This window comes from Mytilus edulis, chromosome 1, assembly GCF_963676685.1.
Source record: "Mytilus edulis chromosome 1, xbMytEdul2.2, whole genome shotgun sequence".
Classification (NCBI taxonomy): domain Eukaryota; kingdom Metazoa; phylum Mollusca; class Bivalvia; order Mytilida; family Mytilidae; genus Mytilus; species Mytilus edulis.
Genome location: NC_092344.1, coordinates 52,231,854 through 52,257,953, shown reverse-complemented (window position 1 = coordinate 52,257,953; position 26,100 = coordinate 52,231,854). Strand labels below are relative to the sequence as shown.

The window sequence follows — 26,100 nt, the reverse complement described above, 5'->3', positions numbered from 1 at the left end:
TTAATATAATAATATTGGATCCTGATTTGAACCAACTTGAAAACTGGGCCCATAATCAAAAATCTAAGTACATGTTTAGATTCAACACATCAAACAATCCAAAGAATTCAATTTTTGTTAAAATCAAACTTAGTTTAATTTTGGACCCTTTGGACTTTAATGTAGACCAATTTAACGGGACTGAAAATTAAGAATCTACATATACAGTAAGATTTGGCATATCAAAGAACCCCAATTATTCAATTTTTGATGAAATCAAAGTTTAATTTTGGACCCCGATTTGGACCAACTTGAAAACTGGGCCCATAATCCAAAATCTAAGTACATTTTTAGATTCAGCATATCAAAGAACCCCAAGGATTAAATTTTTGTTAAAATCAAACTAAGTTTAATTTTGGACCCTTTGGACCTTAATGTAGACCAATTTGAAAACGGGACCAGAAATTAAGAATCTACATACACAGTTAGATTCGGCATATCAAAGAACCCCAATTATTCAATTTTTGATGAAATCAAACAAAGTTCAATTTTGGACCCTTTGGGCCCCTTATTTCTAAACTGTTGGGAACAAAACTCCAAAAATCAAACCCAACCTTCCTTTAGTGGTCAAAAACCGTGTGTTTAAATTTCATAGATTTCTATTTACTTATACTAACGTTATGGTGCGAAAAACAAGAATAATGCTTACTTTGGCCCCTTTTTCCAAAACTGTTCAGACCTCAACTCCCAAAATCAATCCCAACCTTCCTTTTGTGGTCATAAACCTTGTGTTTGAATTTCATTGGTTTCTATTAACTTATACTAAAGTTATTGTGCGAAAACCAAGAATAATGCTTATTTGGGCCCTTTTTTGGCCCCTAATTCCTAAACTGTTGGGACCTAAACTCCCAAAATCTATACCAACCTTCCTTTTGTAGTCATTAACATTGTGTTTAAATTTCATTGATTTCTATTTACTTAAACTAAAGTTATTGTGCGAAAACCAAGAAAATGCTTATTTGGGCCCTTTTTGGCCCCTAATTCCTAAAATGTTGGGACCAAAACTCCCAAAATCAATCCCAACCTTCCTTTTGTGGTCATAAATCTTGTGTTAAAATTTCATAGATTTCTATTCACTTTTACTAAAGTTGGTGTGCGAAAACTAAAAGTATTTGGACGACGACTACGCTGACAACGACGCCAACGTGATACCAATATACGACCAAATAATTTTTAATTTTTGCGGTCGTATAAAAACTGCACAATTTTCTTAAAATTACCACTTCAGGGGCAGGAACCCAACAACGGATTGCCTGATTTGTCTGAAAATTTCAGGGCAGTTAGATCTTCACTTAATAAACATATAAAAAAAATAAGATTTGCTCTAAATGCTTTGAATTCAGAGATATTAGCCAAAAATTGCATTTTAGCTCTATGTACTATTTTCAGTACATATATGACGGCCATCATTGTTCATGGACAGGGTCATTGGACACTTTTTAGAAAACTGCATACTCTTAAGATGATGGTTGCCAAGTTTGGTTAAATTTGTCAAAGTAGTTTCAGGAGAAGATTTCTTTAAAAGATGACTAAAATTTTAGAAAAATGGTTAAAAATTGACTACAAAGGGCAATAACTCCTTAAGGGGTCAACTGACAATTTTGATCATGTTGACTTATTTGTAGATTCTACTTTGCTGAACATTATTGCTGTTTACAGTTTATCTCCATCTTTAATAATATTCAAGATAATAACCACAAGAGTGCACACACTGAAATGTCTCGCCTTCTTTACTAATCATTGATATTATGTTGATAGTCCTAAGTATAAAGCTTTATTACAACGGTCACATAAACTTAACATTAACCAAGATAGCTAAACAAAGACCAATGAACCATGAAAATGAGGTCAAGGTCAGATGAACCATGCCAGGCAGACATGTACAGCTAACAAAGCTTCCATACAACAAATATAGTTGACCTATTACTTATAGTTTAAGAAAAATAGACCAAAACACAAAAACTTAACACTGTGCAATGAACCGTGCAATTGAGGTCATGGTCAAATAAAACCTGCGGGACTGACATATAGATCATAATATATTTCCATACACCAAATATAGTTGACCTTAGGCATATAATATTAGATAAAAAGACCAATCGGCCAGGTGAGCTAAAAAGGGGGATTTTTTTATAGAACATATGATATTATTCAACAGTTTGGTAATGAAAATCTGGAAAATTTCTAGAACAGACTGGTGGATTGACAAGTTTAACATGAGCATAATATAAAGTAGGGAAATGTGAGCTAATTTTCTGATCTTCTTCTACCTAATGATTTGAAATTAATTTCACTTTTAACAATTATTTGGATAATTGATGTTTATATAAAGGATTAACTTAGTTGTAGTCAAAAGATAGGTTTTCCCCATTTGTACCTCTTTATCATGTTAGCCTCATTTTCAAATTATTTTGGGATATACGTCATCTATATTGCTGCTCTTGGATCAATAGCAGTGCCCCTTTTGTCATCAGATATTTTCATTACATTTTGATTGGATTTTCATATTTTAAATTTGATTGGATTATATATACTGAATAATGGATATTAGTACATCATTCTGTGTGATCTAGACTTTAAAACGAATTCATGGTAACTGTCTTTTCTTATAATTAACAACGTTCCTTGTGGAATCAAAATGGCTACAAGGAGGAAATCGGCAAGTCGTGTTCAAACAGAAACATTAGATGACCAAAATCCTTCTAATTGGACTTCATCTCAACTTAAGGCTGCCCTCAGTAAAATAGGGATCAAGATTACCGGAAATTTATCTAACAGTAGTTTAAGAAGACTGTATTTGGACAATCAAACAAAAAATAGTTCCGCTACGATTGACAATTCCGATAATTTAGCTGAACGGAATACAGTTTCTGATGGAAACTATTCTTTAAACGTAAGTGATGCTACTATACGTGATCCTATTGACATACATACTTCCGATCGCGATGTTCACCCAACTCCTATTTCAACCGTTCAACAGGAGATTGCTACGCCGTCTACATCTTATGCGCACGCAATTCCTCAGCTTCCGCCCACTGCTGCATCTGCGCACGCAACCGTAAACAATAACAATCAAAATGTAAACATGCAAAACCTCTTGATGAATACAATTCAACTATGCCAGCAATCTATGCAACAAATGAATAAACAAGGAGAGCAGATACAGCCAAGTTTCAATCTATCAACGGCTTTAGGACATGGTTCAACTTCCCTAGGCATTGCGCCGTCTTTTAATTCCACTATTCCCGTTTATTCTACTAATTCATCAACTCCAGGAAAATTCGGATTCCCAGCTTCATCGTTTTCAGCTGTTGACATGGTTTCCCCCGAACTACGGAACGATATCATTACAGGTAAAGATGTCAATCTAAATATATTATTAATTCCTAACTATGAACACTCTACTATGAAAAAGAATAAGGAATCTGATGTAAGACTCCAGAGAAATTTATCAATGGACGAATTTGTAACTGCCTTTGGGCGTTACAAACGTATTATGGGTACAGCTTTCCCCAACAGAAACGAGGAGTTAGACTTATACTTGTCACACATCATTGAAACAGCAAACATCTGGCCAGACTGTTTTTATGAATATCATAAAATGTTCTCAGCTAAATGTGCCGTCATGCTAATTCAGCACAACATAAAAATAGATTGGTCAAAAGGGGACTCAGATTTACGCAATATGGTATGTGCAGGTTCTAAGATCAACACATGTAGAAAGTGTCACTCAACAACCCACTCCACCGTTATGTGTAGCGTACAGCAACAAAATTTTCAGCCACAAAGAAATTCTAATTCATCTAGAAATACACCTGATTCTCTTGGCCGTGATGTCATTTTTGTAGATGGTTTACCCGTCTGCAACAATTTCAATGGATTTAAAGGTTGCACTAAACCTTATTGTAAATATGTTCATGCTTGTAAAACGTGTAAAAGTAAAACACATGGCAAAGCTACTTGTCAAAACTACAAAGAAGGTTATCAACACAACGATATAAACTCAGTTAAAGCAAGCAGTAAATCTCAACCTAAAAAATGACTACCTTCCGACTTTACAGCCTCTTCACCTATAAATTGTGACCAGTTAGAATTTGAGCTAAGAAACCACCCCGACAGAAACTTTGTTAGCTTACTGTGTAACAGTGTTAGATATGGTTTTGATATGTTAGTTTCTGACATTAATATTTCTACTTATGAATGTAAAAATGCTTTGTCAGCAAGGAAAGATCCAGATTCAGTTACTGCTCTAATTCAAGATGAATTGGTTAAAGGCTTCATTCAGGGACCTTTTTTACACCCCCCTTTTTCTGTTTATAGGGTTAGTCCAATCGGAATAGCAGTACATAAATATTCTTTTAAGAAAAGACTTATATTGGATCTTTCCTCGCCTCACAACAGCTGTGATCATGATAGTGTGAATGATTTGATAGACAAAGATTTATGTTCACTTAGTTACATTAAAGTTGACGATGCAATCAATGCAATTCAAGATTATGGTGTTAATAGCATTTGTTGTAAGGTAGATGTCTGCGATGCGTTTAAACAATTGGGTATTTTACCTTCCCAATGGCATTTATTTTGTTTTAAATGGCATAATTTTTATTATCATTATGTAAGACTTCCTTTCGGTTGTCGATCTAGTCCTAAGTTATTCGATATGTTGTCAAGAAGTATATGTTGGATAGCCAAACATAATTATAACATTAATGTAATTTTTCATCTTTTAGATGATTTTTTGACAGTTGATAGGCCTACTGATTGTGGAGAAAGAACAATGGCTTTACTTTCTTTAATTTTCAACAAATTAAGTATTCCTTTATCAAAGAAAAAGACTGTTGGTCCTTCTTGTGTATTAGAATATTTAGGCATTGTATTAGACACTGTAAATATGCAAGCTAGATTGCCTCAAGACAAAGTAAAAAGAATTACAGATTTTATAACTTTAATTTTAAGTAAAAAGTCCTGTACTAGGAAAGAACTTGAACAGTTGCTTGGACATTTAAATTTTGCAACTAGAGTTATCCTTCCAGGACGCTCTTTTGTTAGTTATTTGTACAAGTTAATGTCATCTGTCAAAGAGAGTTTTTATCATGTTCATTTAAACAAAGAGTGCAAAGCTGATTTATATATGTGGTTATCTTTTTTGAAAAATTGGAATGGTATCAATTTCTTTTATGAAAAGACTTTAACTAGAGCAGCAGATATGATGCTTTATACAGACGCGTCCTCTTTAATAGGATTTGGTGGATATTACCAGCATAAATGGTTTTGTGACCGTTGGCCCGACAATTTACCATGCAAATCTGACTTTGCCGCTTCTATGGCCTTTTTGGAACTTTATCCTATAGTTGTTGCAGCTGTTCTATGGGGTAAGGAGTGGTGTGGAAAAAGGATTCTCTTTTATTGTGACAATTTAGCAACAGTCCACATTATTGCTAAAGGTCGATCGAAAGAAACAAACATTATGAAATTAATGCGTAAACTTACAATGTGTGCTGCAACTTATAACTTTGCTGTTTATAGTGAACATTTACCGGGAAAATCTAATGTAATTGCTGATGCATTGTCTCGTTTACAGATGAACAAGTTCAGACTTTTAGCGCCTCTAGCAGAAGCAACAGCCACTCCTTGCCCACAGCTTTCAGACATTCTCTGGACAGCTCAGTAGAGACATTATGGAAGTATTCTGTAGCAGACAGTACAAGATCGCATTACACTACAGGTTTTGACTTATATAAGAAGTTCTCCTTACTACAGGGATCATTCTGGACTTCAAATGAAATGCCGCCGGTTTCAGAAACTTTGTTAATGAGATTTGTTGCCTTTTGCGATGAACATAAAAGCTTAAAATATAGTACTATTAAACTGTATTTATGTGGTATAAGATATTATTACTTGCAATATGCAGGATTTAGTCCTTTAGAACAATATGGCAAGCCATTATTATGTTTACAATCTATTTTAAATGGTTTAAAAAAGAAGCAGAAAGGTTGTGTAAAAAGGCCTAGATTGCCAATTACTATGTCTTTGTTGTATAAAATGGTTATGCTATTGAGAAACAATTTTTTCAGTCTTTTTAACAATGTTATGTTAGAAGCAGCTTGTGTTGTAGCTTTTTTTGCTTTTTTGCGTTGTGGAGAGTTCACTATACTTAGCAACTTTGATTCGGAAACACATTTGTGTGTTGGTGATTTAGCAATTTTTGAAGATCACATTTTATTACATTTGAAAAAATCAAAAACAGATCCTTTCAGACAAGGTGTCACTATACCCTTATACAAAAGTGGACACACTATTTGTCCTTGCTTTGCTATTAAAAATTATTTGTCTCTTCGAAAGAAAATGTCAAGTATTACATCTGATGCCCTGTTTGTCTCTGATGATGGCAATCCTTTAAGTAGACAATTTTTTATTAAACATGTCAAAATTATTTTAGAAAATTTAGGCCTTGAAAGCAAAAATTATAATGGGCATTCTTTCAGAATTGGAGCAGCAACAACAGCACAGGAAGTTAGATTAGAAGACCACTTAATTAAAACTTTAGGCAGGTGGTCATCAGATTGTTATACTAGGTATATTCATACCAGCCCTAAAGTAATTCAACAAGCTCAAAATCAGTTAGTTTCATCAATTTCCTTGTCTTAAACTTTTGTACTGGCAATAAAAGGAGAATTAAACTTGGGGCTACAGCTGCTTCGCATCTGTATTTGGACTTTTCGATAAAATTGTATACTTTTATCATCAAATTTTATCTTATCCCCCAAGTTTTCTGTATATATTAATTTTCATTTATATGTTAAAAGGGGGATAACTCTTAATGTTTATTATGTGTATGCAGCTGTTAGTCCCCAGTTTTTCCAATGTAATTTCTATTTTCATATTATATATTAGTTTTAATAAATAGTTTTATTAGCACTGGATCTTTATTTAGTCTGAGGATAATTATATTCCACATTGAAAAACAACACATAGAGTTACTTATCACAATATTGGATATCAAAAGAGATGCAAGGTATACATCAGTGAGATAGTTCTGTTTTGGAAACTTAAGACTTATTAAGGTCAAATACAGTCTTCAACAATAATGTTATTTCCACCTCTGTCTACTTTAAGGATGAATATAAATTAACAATTATTTGGATAATTGATGTTTATATAAAGGATTAACTTAGTTGTAGTCAAAAGATAGGTTTTCCCCATTTGTACCTCTTTATCATGTTAGCCTCATTTTCAAATTATTTTGGGATATACGTCATCTATATTGCTGCTCTTGGATCAATAGCAGTGCCCCTTTTGTCATCAGATATTTTCATTACATTTTGATTGGATTTTCATATTTTAAATTTCCGCCACCATCCCCACCTCTCTCCTTTTGTTGCCAGTGCCTCTGGGGACTATTTAGTAGTCATTACTATTGTTGTATATACATGAACATATACCTGTAATTTTATGACCTTAATTTTTGTATTATTTTTTGTTTGTTTTTTGTTTATACTGATGCATGATTTTCTTTTATTCTCTACTCATGCTGACGTATGAGTTTCTTTTATACTACTCAAGCTGACGTTTGGGTTTCTTTTATATTTACTCATGCTTACGTATGAGCTCTTATTTACTTTTCATGCTGACGTATGATTTTCTTTTTACTTTCTCATACTGACGTATGAGGTCTTAATTTGTACCCATGCTGACGTATGGGTTGCGTTAATACTACTCATGCTAACGTATGATTTTCTTTTTTTTTTTTTTTTTTTTTTTTTTTTTTTTTTTTTTTTTTTTCACTACTCATGCTGACGTATGAGTTTCTTTTACACTACTCAAGCTGACGTTTGGGTTTCTTTTATATTTTCTCATGCTTACGTATGAGCTCTTATTTACTTTTCATGCTGACGTATGATTTTCTTTTTACTTTCTCATGCTGACGTATGAGGTCTTAATTTGTACCCATGCTGACGTATGGGTTGCATTTATACTACTCATGCTGACGTATGAGTTTCTTTTACATCTTCTCATACTTACGTATGAGTTTTTTAAATCTCTCTACTCATGCTGACGTATGAGTTTCTTTAATTCTCATCATGCATGATGTTAGATCTTTTCTATATTCATGCTGACGTATGAGCTTTAACTCTGTACTCATGCTGACGTATGAGCTTTTACTCTCTACTCATGCTGACGTATGGGTTGTTATTTTATTTTTCATTTTTCATGTACTTATGAGCTCAAATTTGTATCGTTAATGATGAGCTCTTATATTTGATACTCATACTGTTTTTTTTGAGTTTGTTTATTTTATTTACCTACTGAGGTACTACGGTGTTAATTTTAATCATGCTGGACTTTTCGATAAAATTGTATACTTTTATCATCAAATTTTATCTTATCCCCCAAGTTTTCTGTATATATTAATTTTCATTTATATGTTAAAAGGGGGATAACTCTTAATGTTTATTATGTGTATGCAGCTGTTAGTCCCCAGTTTTTCCAATGTAATTTCTATTTTCATATTATATATTAGTTTTAATAAATAGTTTTATTAGCACTGGATCTTTATTTAGTCTGAGGATAATTATATTCCACATTGAAAAACAACACATAGAGTTACTTATCACAATATTGGATATCAAAAGAGATGCAAGGTATACATCAGTGAGATAGTTCTGTTTTGGAAACTTAAGACTTATTAAGGTCAAATACAGTCTTCAACAATAATGTTATTTCCACCTCTGTCTACTTTAAGGATGAATATAAAATTTGGTTTATCAAGTAGGCTGTATGTTTGCAAATCAATCTTGTGGAAAGTCATTAAGATATAATTAAATTGTGATTTTTTTGTAGAAATTAATTCTTTAGTTGTTATTTATAATATTCTACTAAAAATCCCCTAGGTCATTGCAGATAGTTTATGCAAATGTCATTTCATAGTTTATACTCTAATGAATTGAAAATTACAGAAACCAATACATGTTTGTTCCAGCACTGTCTGGATTTACAGACAGATAGACTAAGAGTCTCCGCATATCAAATGAGAAATGCTACAATTGGCAATACATATAAAAACTGAACTGAAAATATTTTTGAAAAATTTTCAGGCTCATAGAATTTACTTAAATTTCTAATTAAAACCATTCTATATCAAAATGAAAATATAAAATTAAAAAAACTGTACCACTATCAGCTGCCAAAAACAAAACTAATATTTTATAAGACCTTTAAAAAGCAGCATTTAATACTATATGTATATTTTCAAATCCTTAGTTTTCTTTTAAGCAGCGTTTAAAAAATGCATTTTCAAAAATAATAATTTCCAAAATTAGATGAAATGATAACAGCTTCTTCACTTTACTGAATTTCTTAAATAAATAAAAGAAAATGAAAAAAGAACAGTACCAAATTGTGCCTTCATCCAATTTCTTCCAAAGCTGGTTATCCTACAGCAGAATATAGATTAGGATGAGTCATACAAGCTGTCTATGACTACATTACTGAATCACCAGTTGCATACTATCCGACCAATGTAGCTGAAAGCTAGTTAAATGTTCAATACATAATCATTATGCAAAGATTTCCAATACTGGGAAGAAAACATATAATGCACTATTGATTAAATTGCATGTAGGAGTCTTTTTCCACAAAACAGAGGAAATATATTTTATATTAATCATGAGATTAATGCAGTCCAGATATATTGATTGCAATACATATTTGAACTCTAAAATAAACACTGCTTCCAACAAGTCTGAAATTTTTCACCTTTGTGCATCTGCATAAATAATTAACGGAAAATTTCACAATGTGGAATCAAGTCCAAATTTACAATTTTTTTTACAAAATACTTGTATAAATCTACAACTGTATAAAGGGACACAAGGAATGTCTTATCATTCACCTAACATAATGTCAAGATTCATCATTCTTAAACCTTAAATGATAGATATATATAAAAGAAGATGTGGTATGATTGCTAAGGAGACAAATCTCCACAAGAGACTAAACGACACAGAAATAAACAACTATAGGTCACCTTACGGCCTTCAACAATGAGCCAAGCCCATACCCTATAGTCAGCTATAAAAGGCTGATCATACCACATCTTCTTTTATATATATCTATCATTTAAGGTTTAAGAATGATGAATCTTGACATTATGTTAGGTGAATGATAAGACATTCCTTGTGTCCCTTTATACAGTTGTAGATTTATACAAGTATTTTGTAAAAAAAATGTAAAAATAGCCTGTATGACAATGTAAAAATAGCCTGTATAGGCCACAAGTACAAAAATAACTGAATTTCTACTGATTTGTCCAGATTTTCACTGGTTTAAAATAATATTCAAAATGCAAACCAGTAGACTTTGTCATCAAAGATACCAAGCATTAAGAAAATGTATACTATGGTTTAAGATACATCACATATAAAAAAGAAGATGTGGTATGATTGCCAATGAGACAACTATCCACAAAAGACCAAAATGACACAGACATTAACAACTATAGGTCACCGTACGGCCTTCAACAATGAGCAAAGCCCATACCGCATAGTCAGCTATAATAGGCCCCGAAAACACAATGTAAAACAATTCAAACGAGAAAACTAACGGCCTTATTTATGTAAAAAATTACATGAACATTATAATACACAAAAGTGTCAATTTCTACTCCAATTCAATTCTAAGAATTGTGTAGAATGAACTTATTACTATGAGATCTTATCTTCAGTAAGATTCAGTAATGTGCACTTGAGATCTTATCTTCAGTAAGATTCAGTAATGTGCACTTGAGATCTTATCTTCAGTAAGATTCAGTAATCTTCAGTAAGATTCAGTAATGTGCATTTGAGATCTTATCTTCAGTAAGATTCAGTAATGTGCATTTGAGATCTTATCTTCAGTAAGATTCAGTAATGCGCACTTGAGATCTTATCTTCAGTAAGATTCAGTAATGTGCATTTGAGATCTTATCTTCAGTAAGATTCAGTAATGTGCACTAGAGATCTTATCTTCAGTAAGATTCAGTAATGCGCACTAGAGATCTTATCTTCAGTAAGATTCAGTAATGTGCACTAGAGATCTTATCTTCGGTAAGATTCAGTAAATTGCACTAGAGATCTTATCTTCAGTAAGATTCAGTAAATTGCACTAGAGATCTTATTTTAAGTAGGAATCATCAATTTCACTGTAGGTTTATCTTCAGTAAGTGTCATTAATTATAATGTATTATATGTCTCTGTTTATATCAAAATGATACAATGTATATATTTTGAAACAAAAGTTAAGCTACTTTAATCAGTATATTGAAACAATGTATTTTCAAAAGAAAATATTTAGTAAGAAGATCTAACAATTAGTCACTTTATGCATTTGGATTGTGTAGTTTTCTCTTTTGAGATAATTTTTTTCTTTCTACTGTGCAATTGATATTTGGTGCATCTGTAGTTAAGATTGTAAAAATTCTAATTTTTTTTTTGTACCTGTCTGGTTCCGATCTGTAGTTTACACAAATATTTAAATGTCGGCACAATGAAAATTTACGGAAATAAACAATGTTTGGCAAGTGATTGGGAATGCATATGACGATTTTAATGCACTAAAGGATGAAACATTAACTACAATGTAAAGACAATTATGGTCAATTTCTAAAAAAGTATCAAACTTATTTAGCTCAAAATCAAAATGTTTCATATACGCTCTTAAATGACAAGTAGTAACGGAAGGGAAAGAAGTATTTTTTTTAAAGTAGTAAAAATATATGACAAACCTCTTTTCTAAAGAGATAAATCGTTTGTAACTTTGAATTTTCATTAAGCAAACATCAATTTCAAATTGTTTTAAGAATTTCTGGTTACATTTCCATCCTGTCGAAATTTACGATTGGACAACGTGGTATAAGTCCAGGGTTGGCAAAAACCCGGGTTTTAGGAGTATTGCCCAGCCCAGTGGGAAATACTGGGAAAACCCGGGTTTTACTGGGTAATGCTGGGCAATACTGGGTAATATAAAATACTGGTCTGAATTTTATATAGGATTCAGTGATCAACACCATTGTTATACATTTAAGATATATATAACCTTTTTTGTTTGTCTGGATTGGTAAAACTGTAAAATTTAAGCAAAATTATTTGTTTTAAATAAATATAACTCCTATTAAGAATTTACAATAATAAATGTAAGAAAAATTACATTTAAATAATGTATATATGTACTGTCACTAATTAGTAAGTTATTATTCAGATTAGAATGCAGATTTGTTTATGTAACAATAATCAGCCCTTTAAATTCTATAAGTGTTAATGGCATGACCCCTTAGGGTGTTTATTTAGGAATATGAATGTATAACATTTGAAATTAACAATTCGCTTAAACATTGCAAAAATTTAATTTTTTCAAAGTATGGATTATTGAAACAGTTCCTGGTAATTAACAATGTTTCTTTAAATGTGCAAATTTTGTATTCTGTCTACATAGAAGGGAATGAAATTGAATTTTTCGCTCTTTTAGAAATGACTGTTAATGGTTATCTGTATAAAAAGTATATATTTAGCTGTAATACCAAGAAACTACACCAAGACTTTACTATTTTGTGTTAAAATAAGCTTAAAAGTCATATTGCCCATTATTAACCAACTTACTACAATATGTATAGAAATGTCCATGCTTTATAAAAGGAAAATTTTGACAACTGGTCATTATGAACAGAGAAATTACTACAGCCAGTCATTACGAAATCTCAGTCATGCATTACGAAATCACAGTCATGCATTATGAACAGATGAAACGGGACATTGATTAAATCAAAATGTTGTTTATTTCTTTAAATAAGTGTGACAATTTTTTTAATTTTTTTAAAACTTAATATCAAAAAATTAAAACTAGAGGCTCTAAAGAGCCTGTGTCGCTCACATTGGTCTATGTGAATATTAAACAAAGGAAGCAGATGGATTCATGACAAAATTGTGTTTTGGTGATGGTGATGTGTTTGTACATCTTACTTACCTAAACAGTCTTGCTGCTTACAATTATCTCTATCTATAATGAACTTGGCCCAGTAGTTTCAGTGGAAAATGTTAATAAAAATTTACAAATTTTATGAAAATTGTTAAAAATTGACTATAAAGGACATCAACTCCTTAGGGGGTCAATTGACCATTTCGGTCATGTTGACTTATTTGTAAATCTTACTTTGCTGAACATTATTGCTGTTTACAGTTTATCTCCATCTATAATAATATTCAAGATAACCAAAAACAGCAAAATTCCTAAAATTACCGATTCAGGGGCAGCAACCCAACAAGGGGTTGTCCCGTTTCATCTGAAAATTTCAGGGCAGATAGATCTTGACCTGATAAACAATTTTACCAATTTCAGATTTGCTCTAAATGCTTTGGTTTTTGAGTTATAAGCCAAAAACTGCATTTTACCCCTATGTTCTATTTTTAGCCGTGGCGGCCATCTTGATTTGATGGCCAGGTCACCGGACACATTTTTTAAACAAGATACCCCAAAAATGATTGTGACCAAGTTTGGATTAATTTGGCCCAGTAGTTTCAGAGGAGAAGATTTTTGAAAATGATAACCAAGATTTACGAAAAATGTTGAAAATTGACTTTAAAGGGCAATAACTCCTGAAGGGGTCAACTGACCATTTCGGTCATGTTGACTTATTTGTAAATCTTACTTTGCTGAACATTATTGTTGTTTACAGTTTATCTCTATCAATAATAATATTCAAGATAATGACCAAAAACAGCAAAATTTCCTTAAAACTAACAATTCAGGGTCAGCAACCCAACAACGGGTTGTCCGATTCATCTAAAAATTTCAGAGCAGATAAATGTTGAACTGATAAACAACTTTATCCCATGTCAGATTTGCTCTAAATGCTTTGGTTTTTGAGTTATAAGCCAAAAACTGCATTTTACCCCTATGTTCTATTTTTAGCCATGGCGGCCATCTCGGTTGGTTGGCCGGGTCACCGGACACATTTTTGAAACTAGATACCCAAATGATGATTGTGGCCATGTTTGGTAAAATTTGGCCCAGTAGTTTCAGAGGAGAAGATTTTTGTAAAAGTTAACGAGGATGGACGCCCAACGCCAAGTGATGAGAAAAGCTCACTTGGCCCTTTGGGCCAGGTAAGCTAAAAATAGCATCCTCAAAATAATTATAGCGTTGTGGAAATTATTATAGCATCACGGTGCTGCAACGATAAAACAACATGGGGAGAACACCGTAGGGGCCACGCAAACTTAAATCAACACTGAGCAGAGGTAGACAAAATAAGAAATTTTAGGCAAAATTGTTGAAACATTCTTTAACCCTAAGACTGCTACAGTGGCGGATCCAGGGGGGGGGATTCCGGGGGTGCGCACCCCCCCTTTATTTTTGCCGATCAATGCATTTGTATCGGGACATATGTTTTGCACCCCCCCTTTGCCCTGGGTGCCCTGGGTTAACACCCCCCCTTTCGAAAATTCCTGCATCCGCCCCTGTGCTACGTGCTACTATTGTCGTTCCGATAAAGCAGTCCGTTACTGCTATGTGCGACTATAGTTGTTTCTGTAACTTGTTTGTTTACACAGTTACCATGGAATGGGCGGAATCAATATTAATGAGATTGCAGCAGTTTAGACTTGTATGGATTCTGATTGGTTAAAAATCTGCGTTCTTTCAAGTGTCTCTTGACTTTAAATCAGGGAAATGGATGACACGAAACAGGATTTGCGATGTTTATCATTGCGCCAATATTGATCACTGACATCAATAGATCCAAACTTTTAAGTTTGTCAATATTATTTATTGATAAAAGCTATATCAATGAACTTGTGGTACATTGTATAAATATATTTGTACATGGAAGTAAATGTTGGCACAGTGAAAGTCGGAAGGAAAATACCGGAAAATAATGCATAAAAATTGGCTGTTGGTCTTTTAATAATCACAATGGAACTAGTTCTTAAAATATTTTGTTTATTAAATTAATTAGTTGTGATTAAAACTAAAGTTTATTTTTGTTTTAAGAAGTCAGATTTCTAAATCACTTATTTAAGATAAATAATTTGAATAAGCTGGGATAAAAATGAAAATCATTTCAAAAAATAAAAAATAGTGCTCTTTTTTTGTATCATTTACAATCAAATAAATTTAAATAAATGTAAAATTTCAATAGGTAAATTAAAACAATTTAATATTTTCAAGATATTAAATAAGGCCTTTTGTAATTTTCAGAGAAAACACAGAGATTTGTACATTCTGCATTCTGAGAATAAAGAAATTCAACCAACATTGACACAATGCATAAAAAAAAGTGTAAAATATTCACCGTCTGATCCAAAACAGTTAGAAATGACAAATGCTCTTATAATGTTCATAGCTGGGGATCTTTTACCACTCTCTATTGTCGAAAGTGAAGAATTTAAAAACTTGATGGAAAAAGCTGACACTAAGTATCAAGTGCCTAGCAGAAAGCATTTATCTTCGAAACTTCTACATGAAAAATCGGTTGAAATAAAAAATAACCTTGTAAATACTCTTAAAAGAGCTGAAAGTGTGTGTTTAACCATTGATCTCTGGTCTAGTAGACAAATGAGAGGATTTTTGGGAATCACAGGCCACTTTATTTTGGACTGGGCTATGAAGTCTGTCATGATATGCTGTAAACGATTCAAAGGTAGACACACAGCAGAATCCATCAGGAGTGAATATGAAGAAGTTGTTACTTCATTTGAAATAGGTTTTAAAATTGCTGCAATAGTCAGTGACAATGCTAGTAATATGGTCAAAGCATTTTCAATTCCTGGCTTTGATGACTTTAAGGTAGATCATGAGAGTTCTGATGAGGAAATTGATGATGTAGACAAAGAAATTGAAGATGACCAGTCTGATGATTTACATTTATCCGACTGCTTACCCAAACATTCAAGATGCTTTGCACACACCTTACAATTGGTTGTTAAGGATGGCCTGAAAGATTGTTCACCCCACCTTAAAACTGTTATTACAAAGGCATCAAATATTGTCAGTTTTGTTAGGAAATCTATTATTGCTTCAGAAATCCTTGAAGATTATAAAAGATTGCAAGCTGCTAATGCTACAAGATGGAATTCACAACTGCATATGATTTGCTCAGTTTTGAATGTGCCAGAATTAGAATTGGACAAAATAGACTGTAAAACTAAGCTTTCATCCTATGAGAGAAAACTGCTTTCTGAATTATGTACTATACTTGAACCTTTTGACAAAGCTACAGTCCTTGTCCAAGGTGAAAAAACTGTAACTGCTAGCTTGCCAATTCCTGTAACACTTGGATTAAAACACCAGTTAAAACTTATATCAGTTGACTATAATTGTAAAATGATAAAATCATTGAAATCTTCTGTTGAAGAAAGATTGTTTCAGTTTGTAGAGGATGAAGCATATATTCTTGCTAGCTTTTTAGACCCAAGATTTAAGACCAGATGGTGTGAAACTGAACAGATTGATCAGTGTTTAGCTGTTGTTAAGGACAAACTTAGTCAAGTCCCTACATCATCTGAGCCCCCTTGTGATCAAAATTCTCCCCCATGTAAGCGAGCAAAAAATGATGATCTTTTCAGTTTCATGCCAGCCCCATCAGTGGAAAGAAAAAGAAACCCTTCAGGGATTTCTGTAAGTTCAGAAATGGATGATTACTTGTCAGATAATTGTATTGATATGTCAAAAGACCCTCTTTTGTATTGGCATAGTAACTGTCAACGTTTACCACGTCTAGCTAAGTTAGCAGTGCAATATTTAGCTATTCCAGCCACATCTGCACCAGTTGAACGCTTATTTAGCACTGCTGGAAAAACATTTAGGCCGGAAAGGTGCAGACTGGCTGATGGAACATTTGAAAAGCTGATGATGGCATACCTGCCAACTTTTCAAAATGCCCATGGGGGTTTTGCGTGCAAGATGGCTGTCATAGTCCTAAAAAAAACTTCAAGGGGGCCTGCAAATACATTTTAATGTTGTTTTTTGGCTTCTTCATACTTTTATAAGCCTAAATTCATTGGAAAATTAATTGTTTTGTTTAAATTGTGGACAAAATTGATCTTTCAAAATTTCAATTTGGGAGCCTTCATGGGGGAAATCCCCCGCAAATAGTGACAGTTGGCAGGTATGTGATGGTCAAATGTAATGGGAAAATGCTTAAATAAGTTATATGACACAATACAAAAATGTATATACTAGTTGAACACTGTCTAATTGTTATAACTATAGAGCAATGTATAATACTTATGTACATATCATAGAATAAATGCATGTTTTCAATGTTTTATCTTAAATTTCCTTTCAAATGTAATTGAAGTAATTAATTACATTTGCCAAGTAATTGGAATGTAATTAATTACATTGGTAAAAAAAGTCAAATGTAATGTGTAATTTAATTGAAGATTTTGTAATTGTAATTGAATGTAATTAATTACTTTCAAATGTAATTGACCCCATGTCTGGTACTTTTGTAAAGTTTTTACATGGATGGTTTCGTTAATAAAACATGAAAGCCATATCATATACACTTTATTATATGCATTTACCTCAAGTAGATGTTTTTTATGGGACATGATGTCATACATGTACAGATAAGGAGGTTTGAAATGACGTCATACTGATTATAGGTTTGACATGACGTCATACAGATTAGGGATTTGATAAAGCTTTGCAACAGTGACTGCAATCGATGACGTGACGTCATACAGATTAAAGGTTTAATAAAATAAAGCTTTTGCAACCGTTCTGATATCGATATCATCACGGGTGGCTGATACAGCACGCTTGCCATTGATTGTATTACGCATACAATTTATCTGTATTTACTACTAAGTATATAATAAATGACCAGAGACTTGCAAAAAAATAAAATAAATAAAAAATAAAGAATCTAACACCAGTGATGAAAATTTTATTCAGCAATACACAAAAGTACAATAGAAATGAATGCATCAGTCTAAGGGTTAATAAGCAGAGGACAAACCATGATTTGCAAATTTGTTTATTATTTTTTTTTTTGGGGGGGGGGGGGGGCTTCTGCACCACGTCCTTACTTGAATTTACCCCTGGAAACACATCTAAAAGTTTTTAGTATAGAATACAGCCCTCAAAGCAGCTTCTTCTGAAATGAAGTTGCCAACTGGCCACCAGACATGAAAATTTAGTGGCCAACTCAAAATTTCAGTGACCAGGAAATAATTTCAGGTCGCCTACATTTTTTTTTAGCTAAAAAACCCTTGTGAAATAAAAGTAGTAAGTTTTTGTTCTGTGTTTTTATGCTGTCGAGGGTAAAATTAGTTTGTGTAAATCAACCACATGATTTACTTAATTGTATTACATTGTACATGTTTTATGACAATCTGCTATGTTGAGCGTTAGTCCCAAGCCCCAGTCTAGTAAAATTCTCATTGGACTTGTGCAGAAGTACTGGTGATTGCCCCATCAGTCAAGTGAACACCTGAAATTGTTAGCGAAATAGTAGCCGGTATGTTATTGAATTGATGAGAACAAGTTACAAAATTGTCGCCACTGAACCTTGTTTCATCTGTTTATTGACGAAATAGAGAATGAGGCTCAACCATGTGCTTTCAATAAACACAAGCTATAAATGCCAGTGGTTTTCTTTCTAATGGTATGTGATGGTCAAAGTTTTTACTGACTGCTAAAATACAAAGACAGATAAATCTGTGTCATTTGCTTACAAATGACCTACAATTACCTTGCAATAAAGCGCTAACAAGATCAAGCTTAAATCTAAAAGGTGCTTGAAATACGATATAAATTTGTTCTACTGTCAAGCGCTCAAAAGATTTTTTTAAACCAGACTCGGATCTGGGCAAAATTTACGAAAATGTACGGCCGCCAGGTCTTCAATGTTATAATAGCCCAAATGGCGACCATTTATGAATGTTAAGTCGCCAATCAGCTTTTAAAGTCACCCAGGCGACTATTTCATAAGTCTACATTGAGGGCTGGAATAGAATACAATATTTTATTTCCAAATTACAGGGCCCATAAAGAGCAAATAAATCAAGTACAATGATTTAAGTACAACATGTATTAATTAAGGTCAACCCTTCAGTGGCAATGTGATTTAAGAAATTTTCAAACTGCAATAGTATCAGATATTTTGTCAAAACAGCAAAGATAATGAATAATAGAGATGGGCCATTTTGTACATATTATAAAGGGAAACTTTGTGCAAAGCATTACAACATTTATGTATATATTGTTTCATTGCATTTAATACAAAAAGGGGATTTATTGGCAAATAAATCAAAGATTTTTGTAGAAAATTCAGACTTTAGTACAGAGTTTTTTGCTATATAATTTTAAACATAGATTACTCCCTTGTTTTTCTATGATGTACATGTGCAAGTGTTAAGTTTAGAAAAAGTCCTGAACAACCTTTAAATTAAAAAAAACTTTTGACAAATTACAAAAGTCAAGTGCACCCTGGAAGGTGTACCATTGAATTGGTCCATATTTTTATTTGTTTTAACATCCAAGTTTATAATCTTGGTTTAATGAAATCATTGCTAGCACTGCATGCAATAATCCTCTATCTATCAAGCACCAAATTGTCAAATATCAAAGTACAAGGGGAAAGGCTGTGGATTTTCTATGAAAATTCCGTTTGTTTATGAATCAACTCAAAGCCAAGGGTACATAGAATATCCTTAAATCAACAATAAAACATTACGATAAAATATATAATATTTTCCAATTTTTCTTGTTAAATGCACTTTTTTTCAATAAGACTTTTGTGTTGGGCCTGTAAATATTTTTATTGCAACATTGGAAAAATATTATATCCTGTCAGTCTCTACAGTCTAAAACACACACCATTACACACGATTTACTACGTTCGTATGTAGAAAGTAGTTTTTGAGTTGTTTAAATGCTTAAGCATCCGTACAAATTTAATACCAGGTAAATTACCTCGGTGTTCTGATTACAATTTTCCCACTCACACTGTTTTGCCGAGTTCTTTGTACTACGCGCCTTCAGATTCACAGGAAATGACGACGGGAATATCTGAAACCCAAAGTTGAAAATACGTTTTAAACAGAACGCTGTCAACCTCTAAATTATGGATTCATTTTTGGGCATTATAAATCGAGTTAAGTCGGTTCCCTTAAACTTTTATGAAATTTTCTGTATTTTATCCCTTATTCTCAATTTAACATATTTTAAACCCCTTATTCTCTATTCTTTATATTTAAGCCCCATCCACACGGTATAAGACTTAAGAAACGTTTAAACTGAATATTTGAGAGATAACCTCATTCAAAAATTATGCCGATCTGTTCTACCTGACATCTATAATACTGTGTTATAGCTGAAACTACTGTGTTATGAAGTCTCAAGTTATAGTAGTCTCAGATTAGATTCATAAGATAAGATAAGATAAGAAAACTTTATTTTGATTCGGCATGAGTACAAATAAGCAACACAAGCTCTAAGGAGCTTTTGACCGAATATAAAAACATATAAATAACATAAAAACAGTGCATTTTGACATATAAAACAACCTGTAATACAAAGTTGAATCTCACATACATAGCATGCAATAAAAATAATCAACAAATTTAGAATGAAGTAAAAACATGCTTGACCAGAGCAACCAAAAGCAGCATAAATAATAAAACAGTTTAAGAATTATCTGCAAGCAGAACAGTGACATTCCAAACCGTTCCAGGACTGAACAAGACTTTTAAAATGTGAAAAACTGTTTTCAGTCCTGAAATGGTTTGGAAGACTGTTCCATAAAGTAGCAGCAGCAAATTTGAACGATTTTTTACCATAACGGGTTGACTTTACCTGTGGAATTTCAAGAATATTTACATACCTGAAAGAATATTTAGATTTTTTGACATTCACCAAATTTTGTAAGCACACAGGAGCGATGTTGTTTATAATTTTAAAAGTTTCTAGAGCCATTGTTCTTATCCGTCTGATCTGCAAGGAAGGCACCTTAGCTTTAAGTAAGAGGTCCTCGTAGGAGCTGGTAAAATCCTCATAAACAAAACGGAGTGCTCTTTCCTGCACCTTTTCTAGTTTTTTGGAATTTTTCTCAGTGCAAAAATGCCATGCCAAAGGGCAAAAATTAAAATTACTAAGAATAAAAGTATGAAATATAGTAAGTTTACTAAGTCTATCCAAAAATGAGCCTAAACGTTTTAAAACATTTAATTGCTGTGATGCCTTCCTACAGATTGAGCTGACATGAACATCAAAATTTAGCTGGTAGTCTATTTCAATGCCTAATAATTTTACTGTTTTTTCACATGTGAGGTTCGAATTTTGAATATGTATAGATGGGTTCTTTTCAAAGGTCTTTTTGCCAACAGCCAAAACTTGAAATTTGTCAGGATTTGCTTGCATTTTATTTACCCTGAACCACTCAATAAGTATTTTTGAATCAGATTCCAAAGTTGAAATTAATAAATCGAAATCTGGAGTACAAAAAGATAAAGTATTGTCATCTGCATAGTTATATAAACTACCATTTTTAACAAAAAGAAAAATATCATTTATAAATATATTAAACAACAATGGCCCTAGTATCGAACCCTGTGGTACGCCTTTATGGATGTCAGCCCAACCACTCAGAACATTGTTGACTTTAATTTGCTGTTTTCGATTAGATAAATAGGACTTTAAAATATTATATGTGTGTCACTGCATGGTTCTGTCGAGAATTTGTATAGTGAATCCAGAGACATATATACATATACATATATATGTCTCTGGTGAATCCAATATTGGTTGTTCAATAGGCGGATATAGGGGCGTGGGAAAAATTTGGTTGATTATATAGGGAATCATTGAAGCATGACTGGAGCCCCCCCTTTTTTTCCCCTTTAGGTCAGTCAGCGCCGGGATGTCGGGATTTAAATTTCCTTAAATTCGGGACCTCGGGATTTCATGTTTTTAAGCACGGGATTTCGGGATCAGGACCTCTTCTACCCCCCACCCTTCTTCTCTTGCACCATACGGCAACCTCCTTGATTTTTCATTGTACTGAGGAGGGCAGGACCTTTTTCGGGACGTCGGCATCTGATGTTTTTAATCTCGGGATTTCGGGATTAATCCTTCCGGGATCTGGGAATTCTTTTTTCGAATTTCGGGATGTCGGGACTTAAATTTCCTTAAATTCGGGACCTCGGAATTTCATGTTTTTAAGCACGGGATTTCGGGATTTCGGGATCAGGCAGTCTTCTATTCCCCCCCCCCCCCCCCCCCCCCTTCTTGTACCATACGGCAACCTCCTTGATTACTGAAAACATATGAATTTTATAGCGTTATATATAAAGTCATGTTAAGTGTTAAATGTCCACTTTTGTTTAAAATGGACTGGAAAGCTATATATGATTCAGATCCAAAAGCAATGGTATATCTCCCTATGCAACTATAATATGTGATTACTATACGGTTCTGTCTCCACACTCGCATTGAATTACAATGGCATATTCATCTAATAATAAAAATATTTTTGTAGTGTTGTATCTTCACTATTATTTCTCATGTATTTTTACTGTTACCTTGGCAAATGTTTTGCGCAGAGATTCTGAACAATGGTAAATAAATGTTGAAATGGGTTTTCCTTTAATGTAATCTTATTTTTGTTTTCCGACCCAAAACAGTTTGTGTTTTATTTATTTTCTATCCTTTTTTAGTTCAATCTTGATCTCACTTGAATTAAATATTTCTAATTAACTAAAACGTTTTAACAAATAAAATCCATATACATGTATTAGTATGTGTCTATCTAGTATTCTACAAGTAACATTGAAACATCAAGCTATATAGACTGGGTTTTTTTCTTTCTTAAATTGGTTTAAATTTCATTGATTTTTTTTTTAATTTACAGCTAATTTCCTAACGTAGTTTAAAGGTTTGAATGGCTTGCTTGATTTGTTTGTATAACTGTTTGCTCAAGTATTTTAATTAAGTTTTACCAATCAACAGAAAGGTTGCTTGCATGATGTTATTAAATGCTTGAGCAAAAAAGTATACAAACAAAGCAAGCAAGCCAACCAAACATTTAAACTGTATATACATTAGGAAAATAACTGTAAATCACATATCAATATATACAGATCATGCATATGTTTGTATCATTTATGTCCAAGTTCATAATTCCGTGTAGGTTGGCTCTTGTTCTCTTTCACTCTGTAGCCTTTGTATTTTATGTATGACCTTTCTTTTGTTCTTTTTGTATCCTTCCCGTCAATATTTTAAGCCTGTATTAGTCAGTCTCTATTTACACATGTGTCTTTGTTACTATCATGTATAGTAGAATATGTTTTTCGTGACTGCATCTACATCTACTATGACATGTAAATAAATGGCTGTGGCTATTTGATCGGCACCGGCAAAATAGCAAATTTGCTATTTAGCCGGCACTGGCAAAATAGAAAAAAATGATTTGTGTCGGCTCTGAATAAAACTGTTGATTGGTGTGATTAGTAGAGAATAAAAAGAATAAAAAGGCTAAATAATAATTTAAAATAATTTTATCACAATATCAAGCAATAAAGATGCAATACAATAAAAAAAAAATAACATATTGAAGATGTTCATAAAAAAATAACTTCATAATATTAAATCAATATTTACAATTGAGTCAGTTAAAAGTTCAGGTTTTGTTTCAACTTGTTCGTCGGTTATTAAAATGTTGTTATTAACAGCATGTGTTGGCTTCCAACAAACTATTCTAATATAAGGAATCCAATTTCTTTGGTACTTTTCTTATGAAATGGTGAACAATTGCTTTTTCGGTTACGCTTTTCTGAAAGACCAATGACAGTTTGGATCAAACCTTAAGGCTTTTGGCGGCCCACGTTTCTTGATATTTGGTGGCAGTAATATATTCGAAATGCGCGATCCACAACATTTGGAATCCATGCAGTAGTTCTTCTTCTTGTTGGACTGTATCTCGTTCTTTTTCTTGCGAAACTAGTTCTCTGGAGTTTTCGAATATTTGGATATTATCAGAATCATTTTCTTTATTATCTGTTACATTTCAATCATCGTTGATGTCTTCAATATCCTCACTAAAAGAGGGACGAAAGATACCAGAGGGACAGTCAAACTCATAAATCGAAAATAAACTGACAACATGCACGTCTGTTTGTTCGTGTTCATTGTCACTTGAACTTTCTACAGAATCAGATTCTAGAACGTCAAGAACCATACACTTATGCCCATGACTCCAAAAATCTGTTATGCTTTGAATAATATCTAATCTCTGGTGATCTTCACCACCAGTAGCTTCGGATGCAAGACTTGCCATTTGTTGTAACAGCATTTTTGTCTCCCTGCATGTATATTTTGTGCTTTGAGATATTTTCCTCACTTTTTTTGGTGTACATATGATAGAACACGGATGACTGGGTTTCTGATATAGTCATCAAATAATCTATGTGATGTCCTGACTGTGTTAATCTTCCAACGATCTGACACTGTTTCAGCAACAAAAAGTACTCGCCCTTATTCAGTTCATTTGGTTAGTACTGTTTTTCAAATTTCAATAGAATTGCCCTTTAGTCATATAACAGTAACACAAGTTTTTAGATAAAAAAATTAATTTGATATTTCATTATTTTTCCTAAATTTTAATTCCAGTGAGATAATTTTTAATTAGAGCCGGCAAAATAGCATGTTTTCTATTTTGTTAAATAGAAAATTTGCTACTTTGCCGGTGCCGGTCAAATAGCCACTGCCAAATAAAATACATATTTGATTTTTTTATTTTTTTCATAAAATTTATGCATGCAATTTATTCTGTTTCAGACGTTTATATTCGTTTTTATAAACCAAGATTATACTGTCTACATATATTTTGAAGAATACCACGACTTTTTGAATAAAACGTTATTAACCATGTTGAAGGTTACCTTTCATCTGCGTGACAGTGTCGGCGAAGTCGAAAGCAGGGTTAGTAACCGCTCAACTCTGCCTGTCCGTCCGTCCAAAAACTTTTGTCAAAGTTTTCTTGTCTTTCACGAAAAGGAATGATAAAGTATTTGCTCTACATCTTGCATTGTTATGTTGAGTTGTAGCAAGAAAGCAATGTTTACATCTGCCGTGTATAAACCACTTCCCGTGTATTTTACAATACTAATTGTGCAAAAGTATTTGTTAAGGTCAAACTTTACATGGCTGCTATTGAAGAGGTTATAATTGGTCTGTAGCTCGATAATGTATGTTAGATTAAGCAAATATTTGTAACACGATACACACAAGCGCAATAATAATTTTGAAATCAGCTGTTTTTTCAAATTCCTGTTCAGTGATAAATGGAAAGGAGTAAGGACCGATTTTGGCCTCAAATTTCAGGTTCATCTGACGAAAGAATTTGACCACTTTTTAAACACTTTTTTTTATTTGAATTAATTAGTTTATGTGAAATATTTTAACAGATTTAGTCATTAAAAACGATCCGATTCAAGCTCAAATATGAAAAATCTACCTAATATGCCGAAAAATGTCACTTTTCAGATGGTTTTTGGTAAAAATGAAAGTGGCCGCATCCGTGTTCATCCTCAACCTTTATATATGTTATGTATTATCATCAAATACAACTTACATTTCAATATTAAGGATGAACACGAATGCGGCCACTTCCGTTTTACACGAAAACCGTCTAAAATTTAACTAAAATGCTAGAATTATGAGGATTTCAGTAATTTAATATGACTTAATGGTGCTAGTACCGTATATATGTGCATTGTATTGTCAAAAACAGCCCATATGTATGTAGCAGAAGCATTCTACTGTCCAATAAATAACTAAAGGTTTACATTTTAACAATTTTGTAAAACTGCTATATTTTGGGGCCAAAAAGGGGTCTTACTGAACCTACTCCTTTGCAATACTTAGTGTACAAAGAAAATTTGTGTCGAAGCTTTGCATGTGCCTCAGTTATGAAGGGGAGCTAGTGGGTTAATATTTGGACTGCAGCTAAATAAACAGTTAAATTGTATTGTCATTTAAATCCAAACATAATATTGAGTTCATTGTAACAATCCATCATTCTCC

At 32.8% G+C, this 26,100-nt stretch overlaps 3 protein-coding genes across 7 annotated transcripts in view; 2 read left to right on the top strand and 1 right to left on the bottom strand.

Moving 5' to 3' along the window:
• The window catches only part of LOC139513864 (stathmin-like), a 49,384-nt gene extending 29,280 nt beyond the window's left edge, over positions 1-20,104 (bottom strand). The window contains exon 1 of one of the 5 annotated variants that reach the window (XM_071302788.1): positions 19,993-20,104. The gene's annotated coding sequence lies outside the window, so the exon portion shown is untranslated. Of the gene's footprint in view, positions 1-9,432; positions 9,630-19,992 lie in introns of those variants that run through there. The other 4 variants (XM_071302769.1, XM_071302807.1, XM_071302758.1 and 1 more) reach the window with 4 other exon arrangements.
• LOC139513813 (uncharacterized) lies at positions 2,576-6,955 on the top strand. The gene is made up of 2 exons (XM_071302639.1): positions 2,576-3,392; positions 5,621-6,955. Exons 1-2 carry the CDS (start codon positions 2,678-2,680, stop codon positions 6,685-6,687), a joined length of 1,782 nt encoding a protein of 593 aa, XP_071158740.1. The 5' UTR covers positions 2,576-2,677; the 3' UTR covers positions 6,688-6,955.
• Positions 15,385-20,860, top strand: LOC139521943 (zinc finger BED domain-containing protein 4-like). The gene is made up of 2 exons (XM_071315788.1): positions 15,385-16,957; positions 20,793-20,860. The coding sequence occupies exons 1-2, from the start codon at positions 15,385-15,387 to the stop codon at positions 20,858-20,860; spliced, it is 1,641 nt and encodes a 546-aa protein (XP_071171889.1).
• The last annotated feature ends 5,240 nt before the right edge of the window (positions 20,861-26,100 follow it).